Source organism: Puma concolor, chromosome A1 (genome assembly GCF_028749965.1).
Source record: "Puma concolor isolate L17-30 chromosome A1, mPumCon1.1.hap2, whole genome shotgun sequence".
NCBI classification, from domain to species: Eukaryota; Metazoa; Chordata; class Mammalia; order Carnivora; family Felidae; genus Puma; species Puma concolor.
Genome location: NC_141667.1, coordinates 174,317,894 through 174,335,315, shown reverse-complemented (window position 1 = coordinate 174,335,315; position 17,422 = coordinate 174,317,894). Strand labels below are relative to the sequence as shown.

General features: G+C 43.0%; 1 protein-coding gene across 4 annotated transcripts in view; it reads left to right on the top strand.

Moving 5' to 3' along the window:
- Positions 1 to 17,422, top strand: part of CLDN10 (claudin 10) — a 113,647-nt gene that overhangs the window by 82,748 nt on the left and 13,477 nt on the right. For 2 of the 4 annotated variants that reach the window (XM_025924766.2, XM_025924765.2), the window contains exons 2-3: positions 14,838 to 14,999; positions 15,088 to 15,169. In XM_025924766.2, coding sequence (XP_025780551.1) covers positions 14,838 to 14,999; positions 15,088 to 15,169 — 244 coding nt within the window. Of the gene's footprint in view, positions 1 to 7,750; positions 8,036 to 14,837; positions 15,000 to 15,087; positions 15,170 to 17,422 lie in introns of those variants that run through there. The other 2 variants (XM_086709414.1, XM_086709398.1) reach the window with 2 other exon arrangements.

Below are 17,422 nucleotides of genomic sequence, written 5' to 3'. Positions count from 1 at the left end.
TGGAATATTAAATAAAATAAGAACATGAACTCTGGAGATGGATAACCTTGGGTTTTAAAGTAATAATTATATAGTCAGATAAAACAAGCATTGTTAGGACTTGAAAGAACAAGAACCATTCCACCCTGCTATGGTCATGTCATGGGATACAGCTCTTCCAAAAACAACCCAACAGTACCTAATGAAAAAGAAAAAGAAAAAGCTTGCATTTTACATCTGAATGGGACACTTCTCCTTTGTTTTATCGTAGCACACCCTTTGTTAGCTAATATGGGTCAAGACTTCATCAGAAAACAAAATAAAGAAAAGACAGTCCATAGCGAGGTAATACCACACACCAGCAAACACCAGTTCAGGATAGTAAGGGAGGAGGGTGGGTACTCATCAAATGCTAACTGGCTGAGGATCGCACAGGACCTAAAGCATGGAGAAGACAGAATTAACAGCACTCTAAATGAACTTTTTATAATGCGTGTATACACATACATATGCACATATATTTATACATCTACACACACACACACACACACACACACACACACACACACACACATACCTTTTAAGAGAAGTATTCCAGACACCAACTGTGATAACAATGAATCATTGCCTGGGACATTGTTAAACAGCATGTTCATGAACTTCAGTTCATCTGTTACAAGACTTAATCACACAATGAAATTAAATAAGGAAATTAGGTATCCTGTTTAAATACTTCTGATTATTAAAGCCATTATCCTGAAAAATGAAGATAAATACAAATGATCTAGAATTGTTTTAATTCATTTTGTGTCTACGTTTGGTCGTATACCCAGTGGTTATTGACTGACTACATAACTACGCAGACTGTGTTGGCAGAAGGCAACATAGTACAAAGGAGCGGGACTCTGGGACTCTGCGGGCTAAGTTGAAACCCGACTTCCACCATGTCCTAGGGCAAGTTACTTCACCTCTCTGTGGTTTGGTTTCCTCAATCTCTACAATAGAACGAAGATAGTACCCACTCCTTCGAGTTGTTCTTAAATGGGTGAAGTACTTTGACTGCTAACTGGTCCCTGAAAGGTACTCCTGTAAGTTTTAGTAGATAAAAACAGGAGAAAGTCTACCTTTTGAAAGAAATCATCAGTAATCATTTGCTTATGGGTGTGTTTCTGTCAGAATTTGCATCTTGGACTCTTAACGAATTCATTGTAAACTTCCAGTAATGTTTCCAATGACGTGAGCCAAATGGCAGACATGGTGCTCCTGAGTACTTTGGAATAAATTCTCACCCAGCTCTATTCTGAGAACCAGGGAGAGGGGAAAGTCTCTTTGTGTGTAGCAGTCACTGGAATGTTCTGCTTCCTGCCCTTACACTCGTGCGGGAAGGTGAGGGCTGTGGACACAATTCTCCACTCTCCCTCATACCCTGCCATCTCCTTTTTCACCTCTATCTTGCTCTTCTTGGCCGATGTTTAATGGTCGCTCAGCGTCCCCCCCCAAGTCTGTTTCCCTTACTCTGTCATGTAGCTGTCCACCCCCTCTTACCTTCAACTGCTCTCTAGTTATATTTCTCACTTTTGCCGCACTTCTCTTTGGACATTCCCCCATCCCAATTCTTTCCCTCGGACTAATCCTGCTCTTGCTCCTGGTTTCTCTCTTCTTTGTGGGCACTCTACTGAGCACTTTGTTTCTCTTGCCTATTTCCTCGTCTGCCCTCTGTCTCCTACATCACCCTGCTTCATAAGCAAATTGAACTACTCTGCTTTATCACGTTTCTAATAAACAAAAATAAGAGTTGAAAATAAAATTACACAGAGATTTTAGAAACATTATCTTCATGCATCCTCCCACCCCCATGCCCATACATATAACAGCCCTTACAATATAGCGAAGGAGGGAGAGCAATGGCAGAAAATGGGGGTAGAAAAGAAAGCGGGGGGAGGGGGGTACGCCTGAGTGGCTCCGTGGGTTAAGTGTTCAACTCTTGATCTTGGCTTCAGGTCATGATCTCAGAATTCCTGGGTTCGGGCCACACATAGGGCTCTGTGCTGATGGTGCAAAGCATGCTTGGGATTCTGTCCTTCTCTCTGCCCCTCCCTCACTTGTGTTCCCTCTGTCTGTCTCTCAAAAAACAAACAAACAAACAAACAAACAAACAAACAAACAAAAAAAACCTTAAAAATAAAAGAAAGCAAGGAGGACAGCAAAGGAAAACTCTTGCCTCTCTTCTCTCCTTGCCGATTTGGTGTGTCACTGGTCAAGTTCATGAGGAATCCGACTCCGAGACTTTGAGTTGAAAGTGGTTTTAGATGCCATCTAGAATAACTACTTCATGTTACAAACGAGGAAGCTCCACCTCAGACAAAAAACCCCAACTTAACCAAAACATACTGATTTACTTGCTGCCTAGTTTCAGTGGGTAGTTTTTAATAGTACTCATAAGATGGTTATTGACCAGCAAAATACAACCAATCCATCTGCAAGCACTGGAAGGTTCCAGCATCCCAGAGTGAGAGTAGTTCCAGGCTGAAGTATTCACCAAGACAGCCATGAGCTGCTGGGGGCCAAACCTTACCCCTCTGGGGTCTCAAGTGGAACCTAGATGGCCCTAAGATACCTTAGAATTGGGAACGCATTGGGGCATTTGGGTGGCTCAGTTGGTTAAGCGTCCAACTTCAGCTCAGGTCATGATATCACGGTTTGTGGGTTCAAGCCCCATATGGGGCTCTGTGCTGACAGCTCAGAGCCTGGAGCCTGCTTCAGATTCTGTGTCTCCCTCTCTGTCCCCCACCCCTCTCAAAAATAAAGAAACATTAAAAAAATAAAAAGAATTGGGAATGAGTGCATTTTAAATGAATGCAGGAAAAACAAATTCATAAGATACATGCCACCCACTTGTAATAGGCCCACTGAAACATTCTGATACAGTGCAGCCTCAGAGGATACCAAATGCCAAAAGAAAACACCCTTATAATTTGCATAAAAATCACACACACACACACACACACACACACACACACACACACACAATTAGTGATGTAGTGATAAGCATGAGTGTTCATCCCCATAGTATTCTTATCACTCTGTAGCTTTCATGCTAAGGAGATTACAAGTATCATAGAATTAGTGTAGAGCATTAAGATAAACAGAGAGTCTTAGGGAAAACGGAAGGAAATAGAACACAGACATGCTATTTTACTATCTTAGTATCGGCATTAATGTCTTCTCTAACACGGTGTAACAATATTTGGCTCCTGGGCAGTTGTTTTTTTAGTTAATACCATATTTATCAGGACTTCAGTTTCTTCCCACCTGATTAGCAGCACCCGCCTCACTGGAATCTAGGAAGGAGCTAATGTATACTGAAACCAAATTTGATGCCTAGAAAATCCTTGAGTTGTTAAAAGGCACACCTGTGTTGTTTGGCAGGTGAGTTGAATCTCAAGTAAAGAATTTCTGCAAATCTCCTGTTTAGTCGGCTAAACTGGTTTCACTCCTATTGAACAACCCTGGGGTGGGGGATCCTCTATTTTCCCTTAATAACCATAATAATGCCAAAGAAATAACTTCCAGTGTTAATCTCAGTGGTTTAGGTCTCAAAAGTGGAAAGGCTCAGAATATATTTCAGGACATTAAATGTCTTCATGTCAAATTTATTAATTTATGGATAAATTATTAGTTTTCATATTGGAAAGAATCTAGGTTTTTTTGTAAAGACCAAATTATTGTTAATTAAGATGTTAATCTGAATAATTTAGAGGGATGTAGTCACTTTATATTCAAATTAAGGATAGATTGTTACAAATAATTAAATAAAATTTTCAGTTCACTGAATCCTAAAGAAAATAAGGAAGTGATTATCAGTGGAAAGGTACTCTGTAAATGGGTTTGCAGATTAACTGCAAAGGTTATTTGGGATTCTATAATCTTAAAGTGAAACAGGCCACTTACGTATTACTTCAAAAAAATCCCTATTCAGTCTGTTTTCATTTTCTGGACATTCTTATGCTGGGTTATGTTGTGTGTGCTACACTTAGGTTTCTTCGGAATAAACCGGTTTTGAAATGCTTAAGATATAAGACATTTTATTTATTTATTTTTTTTTTTAATTTTTTTTTCAACATTTTTTATTTATTTTTGGGACAGAGAGAGACAGAGCATGAACGGGGGAGGGGCAGAGAGAGAGGGAGACACAGAATCGGAAACAGGCTCCAGGCTCCGAGCCATCAGCCCAGAGCCTGACGCGGGGCTCGAACTCACGAACCGCAAGATCGTGACCTGGCTGAAGTCGGACGCTTAACCGACTGCGCCACCCAGGCGCCCCTAAGATATAAGACATTTTAAAATAAATGCTTGATTCATTACATAATATTCTTTAGGTATTAAAGAGAAGTTAACATTTTCATCTTTTGGTCAGCGCTTGTGGGCTCTAAAATATAACTCTCTATAGCAATTATGCAGTATGTGCCAGGGAAGAAAAAGAAAAGAGTTTAGGGCTGTCCAACCTCACAGAACTGACAAAGGATAAAAGTAGAGGAAATTAATCAAGTCCACAGGCGTGACGACCCCAGTCTGTTTCAGCTTGCAAAGGAGCTAATAGTGCTGCCATCCAGATCTTAATTTATAGATTGCTTACAGTATTTTCAACTCCTTTGAAGTTACAATTGTGTGCTACAGTCTCTACAGTAAAAGAATATTTCTTTTTTCAAAGTTTTCAACCAAGAGATTAATATTCTCTCGGTAATGCACACCATCTGTTGTACTAAATTAACAGTTTATATGCATATATATGCATCTTGACCAGTCAGAGCCGTGGTTCCCAGCCTGGCTATGCATTGGAAGCTTTGTAAAAATCACTACCAGAGCTACCTCCAGAGAGTCTGGCTTAAATGGTCTGGTGGTGCAACAGAGAGAGAGAAAGCCTTTCTTGGAATTCCAAGTTGGAATTCTGAATTTATTTTCTCTGGAAATGATGTTGCAGTGGTGGTCTGGGTTTATAGATCTTTTAAGGACAATAAGTAAAGCTACATAATCTGTTAAATAAACTTTTGAGGTCTGGTCTAAAACACCAAGCCATTCTTCATAGTTCTTTCTTTAAAACAAACAAGGAGCTTTGGGTTCTAAACAACGAAATTTATAACCAACCTGTTGATAAATTAGGAACTGCTTGAGTCTTCAGAGTCACAATACCATACTTTTTTGTGTGTCAAAGTGGCTCAGGTTTTGCCTTAAAAAAAAAAAAAAAAGGAGAAGGAATCAGTAATTTTAGTGAGTACCTACCATGAGGAAGACACAAAGAGACTCTGAGACAAGGCCAGAAACAAAGTACAAAACCAAAATTTGTGCAATTTTGAATTTTTGGAAACTCCTGGTTCATGACTTTTTGTGTTTTCTGAAGAGTAAACTGAGTGAGAAATAGGCAGATCGTTCAGAAAGGGATATGACATAGAAATAATGGTGGAAATATGCTGGAGGACAAGAAACCAGATAATAAAAGCACTTTAAAAAGGCAAATCACGTAGAAGAATAGAGGACAGTTTGTAGTCAACAGTCAAGGGTGATCGATTTGAATGGGAGAAAAAATGAGAAGGATGAGGCTAGCTAGGTGCTTCCCAAACTGTTTTTTAGCTTGATACGCCAGGACAAGTTGGGACCAAGATCAGTAGAGAAGTGGAACCATGTCTACATCCTACCCACGTGCAAACCACCTTCACCCGCATTCTCATTCACACAAGCCACAAGATGACCACGCACACACACACACACCTCCTGAAGCTGCTGCATGGCTCAAGGATAGGACTCACCCTGTGTTGACTATGGCAGGTAGGTGGGAGAAAAAGAGACAGATTGGAATTCATTGTGAAGAAAGACTTTCTACAAGGTTGTCAATACTATACAAAACACAACCAGAACATATGCACTGGACCCCATGACCTGAAGGTTGGAGCATGAACTAAATATCATCTCAAGAAGTAGAATAACTGGGGGGAACCCGGGGGGCTCAGTCAGTTAAGCGTCCAACTTCGGCTCAGGTCACAATCTCACAGTTGGTGAGTTCGAGCCCCGCATCGGGCTCTGTGCTGACAGCTTGGAGCCTGGAGCCTGCTTGGGGTTCTGTGTCTCCAACGCTCTCTGCCCCTCCCCCACTCACACTTTTTCTCCCTCTCAAAAATGACTAAACTTCAAAACAACAACTAAAAGGAACAGAATAATTGGGCTGAGTGTGGAGCGGTGCCCTAATGGTCTCCAATGGTTCTTCCAAATATAAGTTTTGATGATTCTATAGTCCAACCTCCTCTTTTCTCCACAGACATCTAATCACTTCTAGTTTCATTCTGTTTGGTTAAAGCCAAAAGTGACAAGGGTACGCTTATCGTGATAAGCACTGAGGAATGTATAGAATAGTTGAATCACTATATTGTGCACCTGAGATACAGAACACATTAACATATTAACATATGTAACCCCATATGTTAATTATACTGGAATTAAAAGTTTTAAAAAGAAAAAATATGCATATATTAAAAAAAGTGACAGAGAAGAATTGAGAAATTCTTCACAATAAATGAAAGTGTGAAACAGGGTTAACAACTAGCTTTACTATAGAGGACTGATTCATAGGTTTTAGACTTTACTTTGGCCAGATGTGACTCCTGAGAGTCACTGCAAGAACTTTAAATGGACAAATTTGAAAAAAATGGACAAACTTTAAATGGACAAATAATAGCCCTCTAGTAAAGCCAGTGTCTTTGTTCCCCGATTTATGCGCAGGTTTATGGCCTCAGAAACTGAAAATACACGCTGATCTTTATGTTTAACTCTTGAGACAGCAATGAAGGAATGAATGAGTTTATTCCTCAATTACGTGCAAAAGGTGGAAGTCCTTAAAAAAACCCAAAACAACACAGAGCGGTTTCCACTATGACAGAACCATCTATCAATACAACAGACTCCCAGAACTGGGAGCTGGAAAGGACTTACCTGGAAAGTGTCTTAAATACATGTCCTATGTGTAGTGCGTTAGCACATGCAGGCCAGCTATGTGGCTGGAACATTCAAGATCGAAATCGCAACGACGGCTCCCATGGAGCCTGCTTCCCCCACACGCTGCTGTCTTGAATTTAGGCCTGTGCCACAGACCTGTGTACAATGACTTTCCGCATATCACGGAGCCAAAAAGAATTGCAGGATTTTAGGGCAAGGCCGATTTCAAGCCCGGAACTGCAGTCACCCCTCCGTGACAGGCTGAACAGCGTCACGCAAACGAGTGTAGCATGAAAACCTTTAGAGTTCAGCAAGGCGAGGGCTGTGGCATGACCAGGCCGTGTCCTTTCAGGGCTTACAAAAGGCTTTTTCTGCTCTGCTTTTACAAGGTACTCTAGAAGCCAAGCTATTTGCCACAGGAAGGGCTGGGGAGCGGGAGGGGGGGGAGGGGAAGGGGTGGGGGTGGGACGCTACAGGTCGTCCACATCCGGCTGCCAGTCTGTCTAACGGGATAGCCGCTCTCCGAGTTCCCGGCCCCGAGACGCGGGAGCGGGGGGCGAGGGGAGCGCAGGCCAAGTTTTTCCCGACCGCGGGCGCCAGGTCAGCTGGCCCTAGAGAACCCGAGCGGCGACAACAAGGACGCCCCGCGAGCCCTCTCCGCCCCCGAGGGCGCGTCCCGTCCTGGGGCCCGTGCGCGCCCCCTAGCGCCGGCCCGCGGGCGGGGCGGGGCCGGGCGGGCCGGGGGGCGGGGCCGGGCGGGCCGGGGGGCGGGGCCGCGGGGCCGAACGCGCGGGGGTCGCGGCGCCCAGTGGGAGCGCAAGCGCTAGCGCTAGCGCGGCTGCAGCGGGCAGCATGGCGAGCACGGCCTCGGAGATCATCGCCTTTATGGTTTCCATCTCGGGCTGGGTGCTGGTGTCCTCCACGCTGCCCACCGACTACTGGAAGGTGTCCACCATCGACGGCACGGTCATCACCACCGCCACCTATTGGGCCAACCTGTGGAAGACGTGCGTGACCGACTCCACGGGCGTCTCCAACTGCAAGGACTTCCCCTCTATGCTGGCGCTGGACGGTCTGCATCCCCTCGGGCCCCCATCCCCTGCCCTCGCTCCTGTCCGGCCAGGCAGCCTGGCGCCCTCTTGGCCTCGCGACCCCGGGCGGCACCCCCGGCCAGACCCCTCCGTGGCCGAGTCTCGCCTCCCCCCCCCCCCCCCCCAGAGCCTGAGGGAGCCGCGGAGAGCCCCAGTGCCCGTCGGTGCCGTACTGGGACGGGTGTCCCGCGGGGCGCCTGTCCGAGCCCGGCGCCCTGGGACTGGGGTGGGGTGGGCGACTCAGGCGTTGGGGGGTTGAGGGAAGCACCTTTGCAGTCCTGAGAGTCGAGGACACGGTTGTGGGACCCCCATCTCTCGGGGACTGTTAGGACACGGAGTGACGCTTGGCTCCTTCACCCAGCACTCCCCGAAAGAGCTGGATCCTGATTAAAATGGTATCGACTTGTCAAAGCTAATTCCGCTTGTCCTGAGCTCCCATTAACCGTTTTGTTAGTTCTTTTAAAAGTAGGCAAGAGAAAAAGTAACATGTTGCAGGGAGTGTCACTCCAAGCCCCCTCCCCCAAGAAAAAACAACCCCACGCTTCAACAAACGTGTCTGCCTGGGCTTTAATGCTTCCTCCAAGTTTTAGGAAAATAAATAGCCCTTGTCTGTGCCGCAGTGGGTAGAGAATCCTGGCTAGCAGGAGTCTTGTGCCAGAGACTGCCAAGTTCTGTGTCCATGCGTCCCGCGTCAGCTCTCCAGGTCACTCACCTGCTGTTCTTTTGTAGGTTGTTTTCTACATTGTTCTTGCTAGTTGGGCTCTATACTGTATTGAATTAGAGCAACAAGCGGATGTTCTAGAAAACTGGCTCTGTTTTAGTTTCAAGAGAACGGTAGATGTCAACCCAGGTACAATGATTGCTCAAGTTCTAGGCTGGTTTCTTCCAGGATTTTATAGCACAGGACTAGATAGAGCCCAGCAGAAAGTTAAGGATAGTCATTTGCATTATCTCTAGATTTGAGGTGTTTCTTTTTTTTTTTTTTTACTTGAAAAAAAATTACTTCACTGCAGGTTTTTATTTGCATAGCTGATTCAATAAAAGACAAGAATTAATTCCCCTAAGATGGTGCTTGCCACGAAAAGCAAACTATTGTTGCTCAGCGTGGTGGTATTTGATGGAACCCCCATATCCCGGGAATATGTGCCTGATTTTGAATGGATGACACTCAGGTCTTCGTCCTCTTGTGTAAAATAAGTATCTGGGTCACTGTTGATCCCCTAGAATTACTGTTGAGTTTCCTGTGCTCTGTAGAGCACACATTCAGGTAGATGCTTTGAACAGGCAGGCTCTTGTTTCTGTGGTTTACGTTGAGAGTTTGGGATTGATGGTTACTGTCCAAAGTGCACTCTTACTGTAACTGCTGTACTGTATGGTAACCGTACTATATTGTTACCTGAGCTAGCTCACCAGATATGCCCACTTCCTTCTGTAGGACAGTTGGGGGAGGAGAGAGGGGAATGAGAAGTAAATGCTCCATGAAGAGCGTTGGGTGCAGAATAGAGAAGTTTTCACATTGTGTCTCTGATGTGGGAGTGGAGTTGGCATGGGGACTTGGGGGCGGGTGGGGTTGTGAGGAGGAAGTAGGGCAGAGCCCTCGGTTATGAGGCTGTGGAGGGAGTTGAGGAGGGAGAAGAGAAAGGAGTGACATTTATACACAACCCTGGTTGCAAAATGGCCTTTCGTGGGTGCTCCTGTGTCTAGAAAATGACTTAAAAAAAAAAAAAAAACAAAACACAAATGTCTTCATACTCCCCCTTGGTGTACAATGTTCTAAAATTAATTAACGTATTTGTCCAAGTCAGTACATAGAGAAGTAACTCTAACAAGTGCATGGTATTCATACATCTGGACAGGCTGCTGTATTTAGCCGCTTTCTCACTGTTGGGCAATGGACCCTTTCCAGCTTTTCGCTGTTGTCAGTGCTATACTGAAAATCTTCATATTCATCTCTCTGTGCACATGTATATTTCTGTGAAGTAGATACTGAGAAATGGTACCTGTCAGATTATTCATTTTAATGTTCAGTTTATACCTCCAAATTACATTCCACCACCAACGAGCGAGAATGCCTGTTTGTCCACATTCTCACCACAGAGTTTTTCATCCAGTATTGTGGGTGACATATTATCATGCTATCATTTTTATTGGTATTTCCCTGGTTTTTACCAATGATTTTTACCATCTTATCCTGTATTTATTGACCTTTTTTTCTCTTTCATGCATTGCCTGTTCATATCTTATGCCCAGTCTGTTTTTTCCTCTTGATGTAAATGATTTGTTTTTTAAAATTCTGGGTGTCAATCCTCCTTGATTTTTTATTTATGTTGCAGTCTTGGCCCATTGCTTGTCTTTTAAACTTACGATGTCTTTTCTTACACAAAACTTTGAAATGTGTACTGTGATCAGATTTATCAGTTTCTTCTTGCCGCCTCTGCTTTCTGTGGCTTAAGAAGGCATTGCCTATCCGAAAGTGATAAATCTTACTCTTCTGTGTCTCCCAGAATAACATATTGAGGGATTTAATCACACTGCTACGTTTTCACCTAGAGAGTTGATTCCTCCTCCTACAAGGTGACCTTCCCAGAGCAGGCCTCTCGGCTTCTAAGCTGTCTGCTGCGTCCCTGGAGCAGCCACATCTGCTGGGTGCTGGTTCTGAGGCAGGTCCCACTGACATCACACTGCATATTGGACTTCCTGATGCTGCTCTGAAGTGGCAGGAGAAGGCTTCATTACTGTAGGCTGTGGTGACCACAGGCCTGAGCAAGCCAGTCCTCCCCTTAAGCCAGGAAGAAGCTCTAAATTCAAAAGAAAGTGCAGAAAGGAGGGAGAAGGCCCACGGCTCTCTCTCATCTAGCTTGAGGTGGGAGAAGGAGCCTCTTGGGCGCAGATGATGGATACATTATTCTGAATTTTCTTTACGAAGTCAAAGCTCTGATTCCTCATCCTCAGGGGGGCATCATTGCAACCCCAGTTTTCCCTACAAGGAAAATGAAGCCGAGAAAAGCTAAATGTGTAGATTTGATTTTATGTCAAGATCCCAACTCCAGGTTCTGCTTAGAATTAATCTTAGTATGATGGAAGGGAAGCTTTGATGAGATTCTTACAAATCACCAGGCACTCTGTTCATATTATTCATCCTGTGAAGTAAGTGCTCTTATCCCTGTTTTACAGATGAGAAAACTGAGCCTCAGAGAGATAAGGTAATGTAATCAAGGACACACAGCAGATAAATAGAAGAACCAGAGCTGAGATTCATAGTTTGTGCCTTCCTCCGATCCCACCCTTCTTTCAGAGGATTTGCAAAAAGTACACAAAGCTACTAGCGTAGGAAAAGGCCATTCTTTTCTCTCCCTTCTATCCAGCAACGGGCACATGTGCTACTAGGGAATTGTCTCCACCAAGTGGATATTTTCATATTTGCTAGTTTGAAATGGAAAATGAGGTACACATCATTTGGAAAACGCTTAACTTTTAAGGGACGCCTTGAAGGTTTCCTCCAACAGAATTCGTTATTGTAAAGTCACTGTATTTTACTAATTGGAACTTTCACGGTTGAACGAGCTAGTGATTTCTGTTTATCGCCAGCTCATATTCCTTTCAAAGCACCACTTGAACTTCAGCTGAGAATCATTTTCAGCCAGGTTGTTTTTAGTATATGCCATCTATTTTTGTTCGTGGAAATGTTTGCCGTTTCTTCCAAGAGAGTTAACTATAAATTATACTTCAGAGAACTTCTGAGTAAATATGTTCATGCCTCAGCACTTTAATGTGTTAATTAGCTATTAAAGGTGTCAGTAAATTCAACCTGTCAAAAATAATGGCCTCCTTGACTAGGTTTTTACTACCACTCCACTTGCTGGTGTTACTTAGAAGTTTTGCCCTCCGGAACTGTTAAAAGCAAGGTTGTAGAGGTCTGCCTTGCAAAAGATAAACTCTGAGTTTGTTGGAAGTCACCTAAAGCCTGAGTCTGTGGATGTTTTAAGGACTGGTGGCCCCTAATTTACACAACCATGCTTACCAGCAACTGGATTCCGTTTAGAGCTGGCAGTGGAGGGGGTGCGGTTTATCCCCAGGAACCCCAGTGTCTGCTCTTTGTTCCCTGTTTCAGAAAATCTAAGCAATGATTGTGCATGCAGTAAGTTAGCATAGTTAGCCATGTTAGCGTAGTTAGCAAGTTACTGCTACCATTCCAGGCTGGAGAGAGGTGCCTTTCCCTCCAAGTCAGGGTTCTGGTTGGCACGCGGGGAAGGACCCGACCACATCAGAAACGGTATTTCTCCTCTCATATTCATGCCAAGAGACCAGTCCTGCTGCAGGCACGGGGGCTGAGACAGGAGAACAGAGTGAGAACCTCAGAAAAAAATACTATGAGTCATGGTTGAATAAAGTTTAAAGACTACTGTTATTTTCATATTAAGTCATATTAAGGACTGCATGCACCGGCCTGAGGTTCATACCACTGTTTTCATCTGGGAAAACACATTTGAGTTCTAAATGATCAGAGTATAGGCCTTAACCATTTGCCAGGCTCCTGCATTTCCTGTTCATAAAGACTATACGATGACTCGAGTAAATGATAAACTTGTCTAGGCTAATTTTTTAAAACATGTATCACAGAGGCTATGTCTACACACATGCTGTTTTGTGTAGGGATTGCAGTGAGAATCCGCTAACATACCTCAAAACCATAGATTACTATAAGTCTCAGGAAGAAATGAAACCACACTGTCCCAGTAGTGGTTGTCTTGGTAGATGGTCTTTAATCTTATAGGGAACCAGCAGCCTTCCCCTCTGTGCTTCTGTCTGCTCCCTGGCTTCTGGCGAGGGGACTGAGAGTTGAAATTTTTAAAAAACCCGGGTCAGCAGAGACCCAGATAGCCCTACAGTACGATTATTGCTACTGAAATTAGCCTCCATTATCTTGTTGTGCTAAAAATAAACTTGTTTTGCTGTTTTTGACAGCCTCACCTCCAGTGGAATTATTCCTGGAGGCTGTTCACACTATAAAATAGAAGTTCGTTGTCTTTGCAGTCTGCATTGGTGGAGGCCGAACTTTGTTGCAATTAAACAGAGTATCTTCTTTGTACTCTTCAAAATGGACCCTAGGAATAATAGTATTAACACTTTAAAATTTCATTCTTTCCCAAAGGAATGTGGGCTGGAGGCTACCTGCCAGGATTATTTCTTGAATTTACAATTACTGTAGTCTTAGAATTATTATTTATTGTGGGTTTTACCTGAACACTAACAATGAGTGACTTGCTGTCTTTATGAGGTTTTTTTTCAAATTAAAAAAATAATCCCACACGTGAACTTGATGTACATGCCCGTTCATTGGCTCCACGAACATCTGCTTATACCTAGGATCTGCCATCGCTACTCCAGATTGATACATGGCACTGTTTCCGGCTGAAAGGAAAATGACCTTCTGTGCTAAAAGTGTATTGGTTTAAATTCTATTGATTTAAAATTTGTTAGTGTCTGGACAAAAGCCACGTTGAAGTTTACCCCACCCTGGCTGTGCAAATAAGAATAGGTGATTAAGAAAATCAGTGGTGGGGCACTTGGGTGGCTCAGTCGGTTAAGTGTCTGACTTCGACTTGGGTCATGATCTCATGGTTGGTGAGTTTGAGCCCCACGTCAGGCTCTGTGCTGACAGCTCAGAGCCTGGAGCCTGCTTTGGATTCTGTGTCTCCCTCTCTCTGCCCCTTCCCTGCTCTCTCTCTCTCTCTCTCTCTCTCTGAAAAATAAATAAACATTAAAAATTTTTTTTTAATTAAAAAAAATGGGTGGTACCAAAAGATGATCAGACAACCCAATAGAACAAGGTTTTAGGGTGCTTAGAAAGCATCCACTTATATGCACCCAGTGAATTTCATAATTATGAAATATTCTTTTAGTAAAAACCACTGCTTTTTGAAACCTAGTTTTATTCCATGTGCCCTGAAAGTAATAATGTCATTAAAATACTTCTTGATTTAGACTCATCATTGGTTCCTGATGATATTCTAGTTGGTCTCATTTGTAAGCTTTCACTGATATCAGAAACACCTTGCTTCCCAATTATAAATTTTATAATGTCAAAACCATTAAAGCATCTATTTAAAAGGTCGAATGTGGGACGCCTGGGTGGCTCAGTCAGTTAAGCGTCTGACTTTGACTCAGGTCATGATCTCATGGTTCATGAGTTACAGCCCTGTGTTTGGGGCTCTGTGTGGACAGCTCAGAGCCTGGAGCTTACTTTGGATTCTTCGTCTCCCTCTTCTCTGCCCCTCCCCCTGCTTGCTCGCTCTCTCTCTCTCAAAAATAAATAAACATTAGTAAAAAATGAATAAAAGGTCCAATGTACAAAGGAGTAGGAGGGTTGAGATGGTGGTGGATGGTATTTCTTACAGAGAGGGGTAGCATCACATGGATTTTATCGTCAGAAGTGGATGGAATCCGTTTCAGCCTCTTACTAATTCATCTCTGACATAGCCTATATATATAGCCTTTGGTGCCTCAGTGTCCTCCTCCGTGAACGTGGGAATAATAACACTCAAGGAATCTATCCTGAGGATTATGCATAGGCCAATCCTAAAAGTGGGTGACATAGAACAGGCACTCCATATAGATTAACTTGCTTTCCCTTCTGGCTTCTCTTACTATGTGTTTTAACCACTATGGGTATTTTTTTTTTGGAGAACGGAACCCTCATTCAGAAGGATGGTACAAAATGAGGAGGATGTCTCCCTGGAAAGCCACGTGTTTTATGCTAACACAGATGACCTCTAATTGCAGGTTATATCCAGGCATGTAGAGGACTTATGATTGCCGCTGTCAGTCTGGGCTTTTTTGGTTCCATATTTGCCCTGTTTGGAATGAAGTGTACCAAAGTCGGAGGCTCAGATAAAGCCAAAGCTAAAATTGCTTGTTTGGCTGGAATTGTATTCATACTGTCAGGTAAATAGTAACTTTCTCCCAAACGAGGTACTTCACGATGTTAATGAAATGACACTAACCGTGGTACTTTCCTTCTGATACTTTGCAGGGTTGTGCTCAATGACCGGTTGTTCCCTCTACGCAAACAAAATCACAACGGAATTCTTTGATCCTCTCTATGTTGAGCAGAAGTAAGTCCTCTTCTTGGTCTGTATGTTTCTAGCTTCTAGGAAATGTATGCGAGTGACTCTTCTAAATTAAGATATGTAAATTCCTTACATGGCTCGTGAAAGTGAGACACACTGATAAATATTATTTGATGACATCATTTCAAGAGTAAACATTTCATGTGCTACGTTGGCAAAAGATGCATTTAATTACTGCATTGGTGTCACATAGTGTCTTGTCTAAAAAGCTCAAGGCATAGCATTTGAAATTCTGGACTTCATCCACTGTACGTCATTAAATTGGGGTGAAGTAGGGGACAAGTGGAAGAGAGGCGTAAGGTGGGGAGGAAAGGATGATGATGTGAGACAACAAAAAACTGACAGCTTGCTTCAATTGTTGTCCACCCAGATTGACATTTGCCGGGTGCTGGTGTCTGAGCCGGTTTCCATCATGGTTTCAAACACTGACATGGGAACATGCTCCTGAAGATTAGCAATCTGTTAATGACATTTATTTTTTATTTTTTATTTAAAAAAAAATTTTTTTTTCAACTTTTATTTATTTTTGGGACAGAGAGAGACAGAGCATGAACGGGGGAGGGGCAGAGAGAGAGGGAGACACAGAATCGGAAACAGGCTCCAGGCTCTGAGCCGTCAGCCCAGAGCCTGACGCGGGGCTCGAACCCACGGACTGCGAGATCGTGACCTGGCTGAAGTCGGACGCTTAACCGACTGCGCCATCCAGGCACCCCACTGTCAATGACATTTAAATGAAGTATCATCTTTTCATGTTTAAAAAATATTTATTCATCAATTTTGAGAGAGAGAGAGAGTGAGAGAGAGAGAGAACAAGGGGGGGAGGCAAAGAGAGGGAGGGAGAGAGAATATCTCAAGCAGGCTCTTTGCTGATGCGGGGCTCGATCTCACAAACCAGGAGATCATGACCTGAGCTGAAATCAAGAGTCAGATGCTTAACTGACTGAGCCACCCAGGCGCCCCTCATGTTTTCATTTTTAATTACCCTTTTAAATTAACTCCTTAACAAGCTCCACTTAATAAAGCTTTATAAAGAAACTGTACATTATGCAGGGTTTTTTATTTATTTATTTAAATTTATTTATTTATTTTTTAACATTTATTTATTTTTGAGACAGAGAGAGACAGAGCATGAACAGGGGAGGGTCAGAGAGAGGGAGACACAGAATCTGAAACAGGCTCCAGGCTCTGAGCAGTCAGCACAGAGCCCGACGCAGGGCTCGAACTCATGGACCGTGAGATCATGACCTGAGCCGAAGTCGGACGCTTAACCGACTGAGCCACCTAGACGCCCCTGCAAGGTTTTTAAAAAATGCCCTCGGAGTGGTACAGACACCACCCAGGTGTGACCGGTCTGGGTTGCAGGCAGTTGCTTTGGCGTTTACAGATCAGTTTGTTGTTGGTGGTTGTTTTTTTTAACTATGGACAATTGCTTTTTATAGTTTCCCTAGGCTTATTTCTTTGCCTTGGGAAAACCCCAGGGATACCAAATTAGAAATAATGATATATGCAATATTTTGTCTTCCATGAAAATATACCCACATACCTCTGTAGAAAGCCACATCAGTATGTACGTGTATAGTTAACAACCAGTCTGGTGCTTCTCTTTCAGTCTTCAGATCAAATGTGACAGGATTTTAAAAAACAGTTGCTAAAATAGCTGGTCAGGTGTGCATTACTTTTTTCTGGTGGATTTAAGTTTCTTTAGGGAATTGGTTTTTTACTTCTGTCTTTGGTGTCTTTTATTTATAAATAATAAATGCTTATATAATGAAAATAGCAGCTAACACATGTTGGGCCCCTCCCATGTACCAAGTAGAGCATTGCAAATATTATTCTGTTTTATTATTTTGTTTTATTCTTGGAACAGCCTTATAAAGTAGGTTCTCTTGGTACAACCTTTTTTTTTTTTTTTTTTTTTCAAATGAGGAAAGAGGCCAATTAATGTGTGCAATGCAACCTAAACTAAACTAGGTACTGTCTGATTAGACTATGAGTCAGACCAGGAATGCTTGCTCTAAGACCCATGATTTATAATACTCCGTTTCATGATTTTTGGTGACAGTATGCTATATATATTTTTTGCATGTTTTCAAAAACTATTTTAACTTTTGTTAAATGTTTGAGACACCAGTGTAATTTTTACTGACCTGCTTATGTTGGAAAAATGTGTTCTGATTTTTAAATTCTTAAGCCTCCAGCTTCGGCTCAGGTCATCATCTCACTGTGAGTTCAAGCCCT